This window comes from Cyrtonyx montezumae, unplaced genomic scaffold, assembly GCF_038088225.1.
Source record: "Cyrtonyx montezumae isolate F1298 unplaced genomic scaffold, pur_monq_1.0 scaffold_7, whole genome shotgun sequence".
In the NCBI taxonomy this organism is placed as follows: Eukaryota; Metazoa; Chordata; class Aves; order Galliformes; family Odontophoridae; genus Cyrtonyx; species Cyrtonyx montezumae.
Genome location: NW_027072078.1, coordinates 29398955 through 29414582, shown reverse-complemented (window position 1 = coordinate 29414582; position 15628 = coordinate 29398955). Strand labels below are relative to the sequence as shown.

General features: G+C 38.8%; 1 protein-coding gene across 1 annotated transcript in view; it reads left to right on the top strand.

The window, feature by feature from the left end:
* NCKAP5 (NCK associated protein 5) overlaps positions 1–15628 on the top strand; it is a 332220-nt gene that overhangs the window by 17208 nt on the left and 299384 nt on the right. The window contains exon 2 of the mRNA XM_065750319.1: positions 838–966. Within this exon, the coding sequence (XP_065606391.1) occupies positions 898–966 (69 nt within the window). The 5' untranslated portion in view covers positions 838–897. The remainder of the gene's footprint in view (positions 1–837; positions 967–15628) is intronic.

Genomic DNA, 15628 nt, shown 5'->3' with positions numbered 1-15628 from the left:
TTAGTTCTGTAACTTTGCTTCTGTTTTCTTTATATCCTGAATAACTTCATTACCTTTGCCGCTTTTCTGAATCACACACAGTGTAACCTTAAAATAGAAGCTAAAACTATAATAGAAGCTAAAACAGAGATCACCAGAAATAGGAGAGAGCTGGTAGTACTTGTTAAGTTGTGTCTTGATTTTAGCAGAAATCATCAGGCAGGATTAAACAAGTGCTACCAAATCAGTAAGACTGTTTCCCTCCATGCTTTACTAGGTGAGGTTCCCTGGCCATTCTGCACAGGCAGGGGTACTGTCTGATTATCACTTGACCTTAAAAATGCAAGAAAAGTGCTGAGGGCATTAGTCTCTCGTTAAGAATAATGGGAGTTGAAAGCTCAGGGTTAGGTCCAAAATTTGTACATCACAGTAGCAGCTCAGATATGCCAACAGGCAGAGCTTACTGAGGAGTGAGTGCAATTAATTTGAAATGAACTGTTTCCATCCCGCCTCCCTCTCTCTGGCCCCAGATACTTCTCTGATTCTGTGAATCCATTTCCCATCTGAATTAAAAAGAGACTATTAAGACTTGTGGCATATTGATAAAGCAACAGACTTTCTTTTTTTCTTTTTTAATTTGTCTTTGTGGAGTGACCCAAACATATTGGTGATATTTCTTTCTGGAGAGTTTAGCTTTTCTGGCACAGAAATTTTGTTCCTGGAACACAGCCTACTATGGACACAAATTCATTAGCTGCTGGGTTATTACAAAGTTAATGATGAAAGACAGAAACTGTTAAGTAGGATATCGAAATGTGAGTTTAATTATTATTATTATTTTTTTTTTTTTTTTTGCAGTGATACTGGTAACAGTCTGACACTTCTGGTAGATCAAAAGGAAAACAAATAACCTCAGCTATGGAGAGAAAAAGACTGCTGCAGAAAAGGGAAGTTGGGAAAAGACTTTCTCTGGACAGCAGCCTTGTGGTAAGAACTGATATTTTTACTCAGTATCTCTTCCATCATAAAGATATAATTGTTAAGAAGGAATACTCATAATCATGTACAGTTTGAAGGTGTTTATCTATTCATCACAATATCACAACCTTTTCTGATTTTTAAGATTCTCTAGAGCAAAAGAGCTGGAGGACTTTTACAGCATCTTAAATAGAAGCACCATGTCATCATGTGGAAGCTTGTCCCTGAATTCAGTGGATTTACACAAGCAAAGAATCCAGAGAAATATACAAAACTTACCATTAAAATCTTACCTCAGCCTCTGTAGTGTCAGTCTGCATCTCTTTATACTGATGGTATGAGAGCTGAAGCTAGCTGTGGTCATCTGATCAGAAATGCTTCTTTTACTACTGACAATACTAGGAAAAAGTTGTTCATCATAGTAAATGTGAAAGATATTCTAATATCACCTGAAAAAGAAAGAGAAGGTTGCATGCTTGAAAAGTAATTGCTTTTGCTATATGTAGAATTTGAGTTATTGAGATTGTGTTCTATATTTATACTTAGGACATGTTTTCAGTTGATGACTGAGATTAACAAGGAGTTTTTATAGATGTACTGTGGATCCACGACTGGAAAAGTCTCACAGATGTTGAACAGTTGTGTGCGAACATAACCGTGCCAGTGTCAAATAGTCAGCATGCTTGTGTAACTATTAGTGGAGCAAATAGTGTAACAAGCAAAGCTGAGAGCACCCATGCCTTCTCTTTGGCTTCCGCAGAAGTTGTCTTCTATGGAAGAAGCCTGCCCCTGGCTTTTGGTAATAGAGGTGACTGTTTTTTGAGTATTCACATGACTGACTTGATGCTCAGAAGTGCTGGCAGCAGGTACAGTTTCTAGGGGTCACCAATGGACACTAGTTTGTCTTCTCACACCAAAGCCACAAAATTTAAGGCTTTCCTCAGTGAACTACACTTCTTCAGTCAAAAATAATGAGCCAAATTATTCACAAAACAATGTTTGATTAAATGAAGAAAACAATAAGTAATAGAGAATAATGAAGAACTCTTCCCAGCCTGTACCAGCTGTAATTTTAAGTCCTTGTTTCTGGTTATTTCTTGAGTGTAAGTTCCTCACCTCTCTGAATACTGCTTAAATATGGTTAGTGACAGTCATCCCTGCCTGCAACACAGTGCAGCATGGCCTTGACAAATCTGTGCTAAGTCCAAGGCCCCTAACAGCCTCTCTTGCCTCACTTGCAATGTGCCTTTCATTGGCATTTGCTCCTCAAGATAACAGACATCCTATAAAATAATAGGAACTCTTCTATCCCATCTCTTTGCTCTGATTTCTGTATCGCTGTCCTTTTTCTGCAGTGTAGCAGGGGCAGCAGAGCAGTCCTTCCCTCCTGCAGGTTTTGATGTCTCTGCTTCTCTTCCTCAGATCTGGCCTCCTGAGGTGCAGTTCTCACCCAGTGGCATTTGGTCAAGTAAATAAACACACAGAAAATGCTTCAAGAGTGGTTTGTCCTTTTCCTCAGCTTTGAAATAGAGCAGTTTCCTATAATGATGAATTGCATCCCATAATTTTGCAAAATGAAACAGAAAAAAGTAAAAGCAGAGAGAAGCAGTGAGCCCTCTCCAAGATACAGAGCTGAACTGAGGAACCTAATGAGAAGCTGTCTAAGCTCCTTTCTGCTCAGGCCTTGTGACTTAGGGCACTGATGGTGGGTGAGAGCCTTCTTCGGTCTGTTCAGCCTGCAACAAAATCTGTGCTCTCAGCTTGCCCACACTCAGCTATGGAAAGCACTTCATGCTTCCAGCACTATTAAAATTACTTTGTTTTTCTTCTAGCTTTTGGGCAGAGAAGGTAGATTTACAAAGAACTCACAATTCTATCGAATACACTCTGAGTCAAGTAAAATCTGTCAGGCATGTCTGCTCAGAAGTACATTTATTCCCAGGGCCAACCTCTGCTATGAGTTCAAGGAGTATTAGCCCTGAGAAACAGACTCTGACATAAATTCTGCAGTTAAAATGTACTGCTGTGGTCCAAACACAGGGCATGAACTACCAATATTTACATGGAGAAAAGAAAAACGCTAGTGGGACCTCAGTGCTGAAAGCTAACAGAAACGCTACCAATTGTGAATTTTGCACAGTGATGATGCTTAGTATGGCAAGTCAGTACTATTTTTACTGGTGTAATGGACTAGATCTACCCTGTACTTAATGCATTAAGGTAGAAATTTTCCTTTCCCTCAGGTGACAGCAAAGTTTGTTCTGTGAATGGGAACAAGAAACTAGGCAATCTTGGCTTCCAAACCCACTTACTGCTAATTTGGGCTCAACTTTCAGACGAGTTAGTGCACCGTGCTTAATTCTTACACTTTCCTGTCAGTTTTGACAGTGTCACTTTGGGTAAAAAGAGATTTGGGTGATAATCATTTATCTGCATATTGAAGAGCTCCTTGTCAAGGAGAAACCAGAACTATGGAACTAAGAGAAGGCAGTGCTTTCTTCCTGCTCTTCAGCAAGTGGTAAGCAGGGTGGGGGGCTGCACAGATAAAAACCAGCCTTCAGGCACTGGCTGGCGGTCTGTGCATTTAAGCCAGTAAGTGCCAGCTGAAGATGCCTGTGGTTAGCTTGTGGTGCTGCTCAGGTAGTGAAGGAAACGTGTGAAAGGAAGATGAAAGGAGTAATATTGTGCAATGTGTTTTGAACATATAGAACTATCATACCATCAGTCTGACAAACTTTTGTTTTTACAGTGGCTTCTTCCAACCATGACAGCTAGAGGTTATGCTTTTCTGTATAGCTCCTTAGTACATACTTGCATGTTCAATACTCCTGTAATGCAGATCAGTGTCCATTGAAAGTTTGTATTGAATAGAATATGTGCAACTAGACTAAAGAGTGTCATCTGTAAATTTAAATAGAAACATGTGAGCGGTGCTCATTGTTAACTGCCAGATATTATTAACCAAGCAGGAGGGACATTTCAGGGGAGTGCCTTCAACATCCTGCTAGTCCCGTGACTCCATGAAATTCAAGCAGGCAAAATGAAGCACTTCGTGTTCCTCTCATTTTCCCTGACTTTTTTATTGTTGCTTTCATATCACATCCCTCTTCATCACCTCTGTATCCACTGTGTTTCCACATTCCATCCCACCCCACTCAAGTTTTTGCATCTCTTTCTTCTCCTGTCTCTCCCCAAAGGTATTTTGTTTAACCTCTCAGGCATTCAGAGTTGGAGACTTTTCTTGGAAAAACTGGCTCTGCTTTGCTTGAAAACAACAGCTTGTCCTTGTTTGGTGAAGTCTTCCAGCATTATTTTATCTTTGAAAGAATTCTGATTTCTGTGTGTTTAAAGGAAACATATTTCTGCTTTTGTTCTCTGGACTATGAGTTACAAGTAGGCGTTTCTGATAACATTCCTCACCCTGTTTGGCAGTGCTGCTTTTCACAGCATTGTAGTCTTCTTCTGGAATCCTTTTTCCATTATTTAATCTTCAAATATTATGTAGACATATTTAAAAACAAAAAATTCATTATCTCTCAGACTCTGAATATTGAGACTATGATGCTGTTTGAGTAAAGGAGGAGAGGAAAGAGAAATTTCTAAAAAATAGCCTGGCTTCAACATGATTAGAATATGTACCTGGGCCATCAAAATATGAATATGAATTTCATCGGAGTGTTTTTTGTATTCGGGTCTATCTCATCAAATGGGTAGATTCAGGTTTCAAATGGTGTAGATCAATTTCAGAAACCAGATCTCTCAAATGAGATTTTCATAAACATTAAAATGCTTTTCCATATAGCACAGGCACAGTAACTCCTTTTTGATCACTTCATATAAAGGAGAAGAGTTCAGAGTTGTTTCATCTGCTACTCTACTCCTTTCCAGTGGTGTCTTGGGGAAAAAAAAGCTTTAAAGTGAGGGCAGATACACTTAAAAAAAAAATTATAAATGCACATATGTAGTCATGGAATGAGTTTCTTAGGACATATTCTTTCAATGAGGGATGGATATTTTTCTTTGCAGTTATTGAGGAAGTACTTCTGTTTAGGATTCAAATAAATAGCAAAAATCATAAGGTTGTTAAAATATATTTCTTTACTTTGCTTAGCTATCACCTACCTCAAATTGGATTGACTTCTTGGAATGGAATGTATGATTAGTAAACAGAAACAGATTTTCTGAAAAACATCTTAAATGCTTGAATTCTTTAGGTTTTGTTAAGGAGAACAGCCTTGCAAAGTGAAATAGTGTGAGTATTTCATGATTGTAACAATTTTCATCAATAGTTTTTTTTATGTTAAGTCTTTCATTTCCACACATGTAGATGGAAATAACTAGTGAATGAATCTAGACAAAAACAAGATGGATTTGTATTTTTTCACTTCAGTTTATATATATATAAATGAATATGAAAACACAGGAAAGTACATTTAACGATTTTCTAAAAATTGATTTTAATAAAAATGCAGCACACATTTCCTTAGTAGTGATATAAAGAAGATATTTTTGATGCAACAAAGTTTATATGGTTATATTTCCAATCTATTAGTTGGTATATAGAAGAAGCAGCTTAAACGGGGATGCTATTAGAAATACCAATGAAAAGGTTGATTGTGCATCAGGTTCTCCTTACAGAAGTTCTTCAACAAAAAGCAAAATGAAGGAAAAAAAACAAACCAGCACACAGACCCAAAGCCACACTTGCAAATAATTTGTGTGGGAGGAAGAGAGAGAATGTATCATTGCCACCAGGGCCACAGGTCTGCTCTATTCACTGGGGTGCTCTTTGAAAATAATAAAAGCCCTATCTTTAGCCTGATCCAAACTGGCCAGTTGTCTCCAAGACCCTTTTGATCAGGAAAAAGTCAATGTTTCAAGCTGTGCTCTTTATTTGTGTGGATAATTCCCAGCCTGACTACACACGTGGTGGCATTTAGCTGGGGAGATTTGAGAACAGAATATCTTTTTGAAACAGGCAGCATTTATCAAAGCAAAAGTTTTTTGTTTTATTTAAAACGAGGCTTTTACTTCTGAAAGCAAGCTGCAGTAAAGTGCTTCTGTGGTGGCTCATGAACTGTGCCCTGCTTCTTTCATTCTGGTCACACGCTCCTGTGGGTCTCTGTAGCATTAGCTTTAATGACACCACTTTGTGGTAATAAGGGCAGCAGTGTAACGTAATGAGTCGTACATGGGCACAGCAGTGCTACCTGCATCCTTCCTACTAGGGGTTGTTGTGTGCATGAATGCTTGGTCGAATCGAAGCCTTTTGTTGAAGGTGCACGTGCTGTCTGAGAGTGATGCCTGGGGCTGGGAGCTGACCACTTGGGAGAAAAGTCCAAAATCTGTCATTGCCAACAAATTTCTGACTTAGTTTTCTACTCAATAAACTAGAGATTATAATAATTTCTTACCTCATAAGTATTCTGTGACTGGTCTGTTATTAGCATGTGTTAGCTTGCTTTCATTGCTCCATGTGAATGGTGCCACAGAGAAAGCGATGTTATGGCAAAGCTGTGAGGAATGCTGTGCCAGCAGTGTGTGTGGGTTCTCTTTGTATGTGGGAATTAAATCCCACATATCAGGGAACAACACTGACTTTCTGCTAGCTTACTGTGACAGTCTCCATGTGTCTAGCATCACGGTAAAGCGTAGCATATCCCAGCATTTTGAAATGGAAGATGTTACTACAAATATCAACTAGTCAAATGCTGGCTAAAATTTGCATCCTATTTACACTTTTTTTCCACTTAAACTGCTGCCAGTTTTGCACGAATATGCAAATCTTTTCAGTCTTCTGAAAACTTGGATTTTTTTTTGTGTGTATGTAAACTTAAAATTTAATTTGGCTCTACTTCCATACAGAATATACAAGGGCACAAGTAGGCAATGTGAAAGCATAGTGCAACATTGGAAAGGATGCAGAATGGGAGCCTCAAGCTCAACATTTTCACTGTGTGTTGCAGAGGAGAGCTAAAACATCTGTGGCATTCAGTGCATACAGCAGAGCATATGTCAGGGAGAACAGTTACATGAAGTCAACAGAAATGTTGTTTTGGGGAGAAGGCAGAGTATAGAAAAGAACAGCAATGAGGTGCATGGAGTGGTGCTAACTTAACAGATTAATATTTACATGTTTGTGAGGAAAACCTTAAAATGTAGAATTCACATAGGGATTCAGTAAACCAAATTGCTAAAGCAACATTAGAAAAATGTAGTGTGCATTAGTGTTGACTGCACTGTTCTGCAGATCTGACAGCAAGGATAACACTCCACAAGACTGGGCAAATGCAGCCTTAAAGGCATGTACTGAACTGCTATCAGCTGTTTATATAAAATCCAGCCCTAAAATTTGCTCGTAGCATCATACAAAAAGCAAATTGCAGTGTCCGTTTAGTGTGCAAAAACAGAAAAGGAGAGTAAGAGCAGCTTGCTGTGTTTAAAGGCACTGTATGTGCAGTAGGTTTTTGCAAATACTGAGTTGTCTGTAAATGCATTGACAATAGCATTAATTTGTCTGCATTTGCATTTATAATAAACAGAAAATCATAAGAATAGCTATGAAATATCAGGGGCTACTCTGGTGACAGTGATAGAACCTGAGGGAATGGTATGAAGCTGTAACTCTGGGATATATGTTGTGATTTTTGGGTGGTCCTGTGCACAGCCAAGAGTTGAACTTGATGATCCTTATGAGTCCCTTCCAGCTCAGGATATTCTGTGATTCTATGACTAGAGAACACACATAAAAAAGCAACCATCTGAATGGGTCAGTTCACAGCAGCAGCTGGAGAGCTGAGGAGAAAGGATAAAGCAGTGGTGAGGCAGGAATGCTTAGACTTCACTGACATCAGACATCACTGGTGCTGATGTGGGAGAAAGTGTGGTCTGCATGAGTTGAAAGACATCATTTATGAGCAAGCAGTACATCCAAGGTGATAGAAGAACTATCTACATTAGCTTGGATAAAGACAGCATAAAGTCACCAGTTTCCCCAAGCAAGATGGAAGATGCAGCTCAAAAACGAGTTCATTAGGACTCAGTGCACTTAGGAAAATTCCTGAGGAGAAGAAAATCAGGCCTAATGTGAGGAAATGGCTCTATTATCTACCAGCTCCCTAGAAGGAACTGAAATCCATGCTTGGAGTGATGCAGGTGCTGTCCTGAAACTTCAATTGAAGCTTGTTGACACCAACAGAAACCAGTGAGTCCTTTCAGGAGTTAGAGATGTGGATAAACAGTGGGCACTACTTGCATAGCCAGCTAGAGAAGATGCTGCTTGAAGAGAGAATGAAAGTGGAAACCTCATATATTGCACAGAAACCAAGGAAATAGTGCATGGAGTTTGTTGTTCGTGAGCAACAGTTGGAACAATATTCCTGCTGGAAGACGCCTCAGTGGTTTATTGATCAAAAGCACTGACACCAACACAGACAGAAGTGCACTCAGAGAAAGGAATTATTTACCATTTATTGCTGCACATCAGAAGTTACATCAATACATATATATGGCAACACAGTGACAGCTGAAACAGAACATAAATCCCCAGAGAGTGTGCTTTGACAAACTGCGGGCTGTTGCTTTCTCATGTCTTTAGCACATAAACTTCAAGCAACAAACACGAGGCTTGAAGGTTAAAATGAAAGCTTGAAGAAAAAAATCTGTAGCTGCTCTGCCCTTGTTCGTTGTCAAAGAACTTGATGAGAAAGTGGAGGAAAACTGAGAAAGTACAGGGAACAGGAGAGGTGATTTTGCTAGTTCCTGCAAATTAGCTGGCAGATGGGCTGAGAAAAACAGAGGGCAGTGATGTTCCGTGGCCTTTAAAAGCAGCAGGAAAAATCATTCTGTGTTACTGTAAGATATCAGCAAATTCCCTGTCAGACTTTCAATGTGAAAATAATAAATCCCAGACATTTTTTTTAAAATAAAACTTAAAGAAATTGGTTTAACTGCAGAGGAGGAACTAAAAATGAAAATGAAGGCAAAAGCAAGACAAACGTCTGCGTGTATTTTGAGAAAGGAAGCCTCAGCATGGCACAGTGCTAAAGATGGATACAACTGAAAGAAATTGACAACTGAAAGGTTGTCAAATATTCTGATAGATAAACTGCAAAGATTGAACTACAGGAAGTTCCCAAGCCCCCCGGTTCCCTGCTCTTTTCTCCATCAGTCACTGAGTACAGCTGTGCCAGGTGCAAGCCCAGCCAAGGAAGAGGAAAGGTCATGGGGAGCATGGGGTTTGCTGTGGCCATACACACGCTAGGGCACAGAGGTTGCATATCATTGAGTGTGCTAAAGATAAGCAATTACCAGGGGAAATGGATACACCGAGGGCCCTTATCTAGGTCTATTAAGCTAAAAAATCCAATGGTGTAATTGGAGGCTTTGCCTGCCCAGATGTTAAGAGCAGAAGGCTGTCTGTAACAAGAGATGTGATGAGGCTGGGGTTAACTACATAGGGATTTTATTGACAAACCTTTTAAAATGCTTCATGTTTTCAGCAATTAAACATAACGCCCTGAGAAGGACAAGTCTCCTCTGTCTCTCACAGTTGCCTGTTTTTTCTCAAATACAGTCCTGGTGAGAAGAGAGCAAGAAATTATGTCCTATGTTGTTTTATAGTGTTCATCTAATCCCCTACCCTGCAAGGCTGTGTGTGGACAGAGAGATCTCCCTCCTGTGGGCTCAGTCCTGTGCAGTGTAACCTGAATATGGCTTTTGCTCAGCACCCCCACGTGCAGGAACTTTCAGAGATAGGTGCTCTGAAACCAGACATTTTGTTCTTCTACGTGCTCTGCTTGCTAAGCTCTAATTGCTGGGAATGGCTGTGCTGGCAGTACGTTTCTAGTTACTTCTGACTGCCTTGGAGTTTTCCTCTGCTTTTGTTTATAGGGCCTCATTTGACCCAGATAGAAAGTGAGCTAGGATCATCGTGAAACATTTAGAGTAACTGGCTATCGAGATCTGGCATTATGGGTAGGTGACAATGGGTATTTTTCTAAGTGTACAAAGCAGGCCCAAGTAATTCTGGCTGGGAAATAGTTTCTCAGTTCATTTCTAGAAAATGTATTTCTGTAATTACATTTTAGAGTTTTTCATTATGGTGGAAATCTCTTCTAGGTCCAAGGGGAAAAATTACCTCCACTGTTTCCAGACACCCAATATGTTTTCCCTTTGCTTGAATTTATGAGTTCTGGTGAAGATAACTCACAATGTGATCGTGTTTCAGTGGTTTCTCTCACTGAATCCAAAACCAACGTATAACTGTTTGTAAGGCTTCCATGTGTCTTTGATGATGTATACGTATGGTACATGCCCTCTAAAATCCTACTAATCTGTATTTGCCTCCTGTGTGTTATTCACCGCATGGTATTACAAGACAGGTATTTTTAAAGTAGTAATTGTTATTTTCTCCCAAAGTTTTACAGCATAAATTGTACTTCTGTTCAGAAAAGAGCGAGATTTTATTCTTAATGAGAATACTTTTACATTGCTTTGAAAGTAGGTTCAAATATACCATTTTATCAGAGATCTTCACTGAAAGGCAAGTAGTTTTTAATCTAGTGACTCCACTAGGTGCAATGTTAAATTCCTCTGAGATTTAAGCATTAGATTTGGACAGAATTAGAAAGTGGAAACTAGAAATTAGAATGGATATTTCCATCCTGGGAAATTTGATTCATTATTTTGACATACTTATTTTCAACTATAACTACTTTTTTTACTTAGAAATGCTTAGTGTGTCTCCTATTAAAATGAATTTCCAAATCCTTTTCCCTTCTTTCCCTTCTTGCTGCAAAACCTTCAGAGTTAACATTTATATAACTGATATGTTCCCCTGCTGCACAACTGCCCCATGACACACATGGAGCCAATAGAGTCAGACTTCCCTTCAGAATTATTTCAAAAATGCTGAATTTCTCTCAGATCTTGCAGAAATGACAGCTTCACAGAGAGTATTCAGATACAAAATTCCTGAACAGCTTTATTAAGGGTGTATGAGATGATTCTTTTAGGTTCAGCAGGTTTATCTATTGCATTAGTTCACTAAGTAGAAACATCAGTGTGGTTAGATAGAAAGATTCCTCGGACAGAAAAGTACACGCTTCATCTAGGTTAAGGAGACAGAATCTGATACTGCAAGTGTTGTTTTGTTTGCATATCTTTTACATTCTTTAAACTCCAGGAACTTCAATGGATGTGTTCCTGATGTACATCTGTCTAAATCAGGCAATAATGAGGCTCAAATTGTATATTTATTCTATAACTATTTTGACTCAAACATTTTTAGTTATTAACTCATACCTCAAATCTGTTTCTCCTGCTGTTACTGAGGATTGGATGGGATTTTTCTTACATGTTTTGTCTTTGTAAATTGAATTGTCTTGCAATACTGAATCACATAGGTTGTCACTGGCTAAGCAGCAGGCTCCTCCTAACCCCCTTCCGTGTATGGTTCTGTTTGATGGAATTATTTACTTCCCAACCATCCAGTAATCTTGGTTTCATCTACAACTTCAAGCTCTCCTTTGAGTACCGCATCAACTACACTGACAAGGCTTTTTTTTTAATCAGTGTAGGAATTCAGCAAAACTCAGGTCTTGCAGTCTCAGCAGGATGCAGAGGGTTTGATTTATGTCTGGATAACAGCACAAGTTGAATTATTGCAGCAACTGCCTCCCAGCATCCCAGATTGGCTGCTACATGCTATTTGTAAATTTGTGCAAAACTCAGTAGCTATAGGACATACAGTTTTCTGTGCCACAAAATCAGCACACCACACCTACGTGAGACACTGAACTATTTTTGAATGAATTATTTTTAAACAAAGCTAGAAAGTTCTAAATTTTCTCCCTTGCCCATGTGCCAGTTCTTGGACTATCTCTGTGTCTATAGGCCAGATGAATGGATTTTATGAATGTGACATATATGTTGAAGACAATTGTCGTGCAACCTTTGCTCACTTTCTGTCCCTGGGAGATTTGGGCATTGTAGTTTCTCTGGTGCAGAATCTGCTTTCTTCCAGAGCCTATCTGGAGTGGCTTGGGGATCTGCTTTGATGGTTGCTGTATGATTCACTGGAAGTAACTATTTTCACCCGTTTTATTACTTTTGTTCAGCTACTTAGTTCAGATTTTTCACTTATAACTGTTTAGTTCTGCTGATTTGCAATGGAATGCTGTCTGCAGGTATTTTCCTTTGGGTTCATTAGTTTCAAACCTTGAAACATAGGGGTCCCATTAAGTGAAACACTGGAAATTTTCAGACAGTGTCAGTCACCCATTCCTTCGAAGGTCTTTACCATTAAAACTTCACCTCCCCAGAAATTATGTCTTCAAAGACATGTTTGGCAGGGAGTTGCAAGCTGCAGAAACGCAAACCTTACCTACAATACCAGGTAAAGATTTGTAATTATGCACAGATCAAAGTATTCTTCATCTGCAAAACCTTTCCTGATATGGATTTGACAATTAAAAGAGAGAATCAGCTACCTTATTATCTGTATAGAATAGATTATGTCGAGTCAAAATTGCAGCATCTACTTTTTCAGTACGGAATTAACTTTCTGAAATGAGCAATTATGTTAGTTAATTCATTTATACATTAAGATTAATTAAAAAATAAATCCTTTAAGTATTTCAGAACCGTGATTATATTATTATACTAACAGAAGAGTAGTGACAACTTTTTTAAACTTTCAAAAAAGTCAGAGCTAATTAAAGGCTTACAGTACAAGTTTTTCAGAGCTGAAAGTTCCAACAGTCACATGCAATATTCATCTTCTCAAATGGTAAATACATTTTCAGTGCTTTTCCATTTGCTCAAAGTGGGGGGGCATAGCAGCTTTCTTGAAAAGTACACTGTTCAAAATAATGCATACTGTTGAGACAGGGGGTAAGACTGAGAAGATGCACTTTGCTTGTCCTGTATGCTATGTCCCTGCTACCTGCAGAGGAGGAAGGAGGCAGATGAGTTACAGCGCTCTTAGAGCTCACGTGGCTCTAAGTGCAGACTGGTGTTTTGTGAAACGTGTTAATTTACCTATGGGTTTGGGGAAATTGGTTTCCAGTTTAACAAATAGTTACGTATCACGTTAGAAAGTATAGGGAACTATCAAACTTTGATGAAAATAAACAAGGGGAGCATACTAACCCTTATTTACCATGTTTTGACTGTTGGAGTTTGCGATTTCCATCCTTTTCTTCTTTTTGGACTGGAGACTGATAGGTATTTTTATCATTGCCTGCTGTGCTTATTAAAATACAAAATTCTAAGCATACTGACCAGGCTTTAAACTTGCTCTTTTCATTCATAGAGAATAATTTGTAAAGTTTCAGGGTAGTATCAACCCCCACAGGCAAGATAGGGAGAACATATAAACATCTGAAAATATTTAAAATATTTTAAATTATTACATTATTAAAATGTTTTAAATCAATTCTAATGTGATTTTGGTGCACCAAAAACTGTTGTGAAATAAAATATTCAACCTGAACCAGTTCTTGTTTTTCAAAAGGGTAGAATAAATGATGGTAGATTGTGACATGTAGAAGGAGGGGAGAGTGGCAAAGTTTTAATACCAAGCAGCACACATTCTGCCTCACTAATGTATATCTAGCAGAACATTTCTCTTATTATCCTTTTCAAGATCAGACTTGAAGCCTGAAACTCCAGTGTGGAGAGAAGACAAGGCCTGATTTCACCCCTATCAGCTTCAGAGTGAACTGAGAATCATTTTAGGAAAGCCAATAGACCAAGCCTGTATGCGATACAAATCAGCACTGATAGTAACCCAGTTTATACTAACCCAGTATAAGCTGGAATTAAAAGCTTAGCAGTCAAGCAAGTGTGACTAAAATCAGGTCAAGAGACTGGAAACCTGAAATATTTCCATTGCCTAAGGCTGTTTAAGGCTTGATGCTGTTTCACGAAGGACAGTCTGGTGAAGTTTCCATAGATTTATGCTGGTGTGAGTGAAAGAAGGAGCTGGCCCTGTAGCTCAGGGAAATTGCTTTTTTTCCCTCAGTGGAAATCTCATCAGCATACTGTTGTCTCTGTTTTTCGTGTGTCACTGTCTGAGAAACAACTGTTGATAGCTTAAGCACTTAAGCCTTTTCCAGTGTTTGAACTGATTGCTTGGGTTGTATGGCAGCTTCAAAAATGAAGTGTTCACTTTTAGCATCCTTCCTGCCATCCTCTGGACTCTGTCTGGGTTCAAGTGTTTTATAACCTGCAGGTATTACAAGTCTTCTCCTGTATCAGTCAGCTGAGAGCATGAATATTGGCAGCACAGGCCCTGTTAACGACTGATGGCATCTAATCTAAACATCACTAGCTCAGTCCCTGATGTGTGAGTCAGGGGGATGTCACACAAGATATATAAGATATATTATGCAGAATTTCCCTTTCCTTCAGGGAAAACCTATAAAGAGCGGAAAGTGCTAATTATCCATTTCTAGTTCCCTTAACAATGATAATGATTAGAAAGCTTTATTGAAATAAAACTGTAGACATACTCTCTATTTTCTTGGAGGAAAGCATTTCTTTCTCGTGGTGAGCATAGGACTTCCAAAGCCCAAAATGTATGGCACTCTCTTGGAAATGAACTTTAAGACCATGAGCTGCAGCCACTGGGTATGACCTGCTCCTCCGTGTTGTCCAGAGATGTAAAGCTTTTGTAAAATACTGTGTGTTTTGTGCTCAGTGTTGATGGTGGAAGCTTGATCTATATGTCTCAGAGGAAACATGCCCTGCCTTTGTACTTCTCAAAGTTTATTTTGGCAAGGCTGGAAAGTGAAGAAATAGTGCAACATTGACACGGTTAAGTTGGATGAGCTGTATTGAATTTAACGAGTCAAGGAACTGATGTTGTTTTGTTACTCAGTTGGTGTTAAATGTACCCAGGGTGCGTGCAAGATGTATCAAAAACATGTGGTGAGGAAGGCAATTAGCTATGCAGGGAAGATAAGCAGTGAGCTGGTGCTCATTTTGTATACTTAGGGAATAGCAATATAATATAATGTGTGCTACATTTCCACCTACAGTGCTTCTCAGACTCACTAATTTTTGTGTGTTTAGTCTGAAGATTTCTTTAAGAAATAGATCCACTTATAGGCAGCCTGGATTTTATTCATAGCATTGAGGGAGGGCTTTGCACCCACTGGAACAACAGAGCACAAAGCAGCATTGCATCCACTGAGCACAAACATGCCTCAGTGAATAGAGCTCCCTAAGCTTATTTAGCACTGTACACTGCAAAATATGTTAAACAAAGAGCAAATTGCTGCTCTAAAGAGCTTGCAGACATAAGAACCTGAATCCATATGATACAGTGAATAATCTGTGCCAGATAAGCCTTCTAGCTGAAATGTTCTGAAAAAAGTTCTTAATTGGAAGGAACGAGGGGATGTAAGTGGGAGTTATGTGTATATCATTAGCAAGAGAACAAATGTCTCCAGCTTTAACTAATGTTGACTACAATAAATTAAAATAAAAAGGAGCAAACTGACACTTGATTTGAAGCTTGGGATGAGTGTTAATTTGAATTTTCTTGCAGCACCTGGCTTGTTTCATAGTCTAAGGATTACTTAATTGGCCTCTTTGTACTTCAATTTTTTATTTTAAGAAATGTCAGGTTATTACAAGCTCCAGAACAAAATAATGTGAAAAA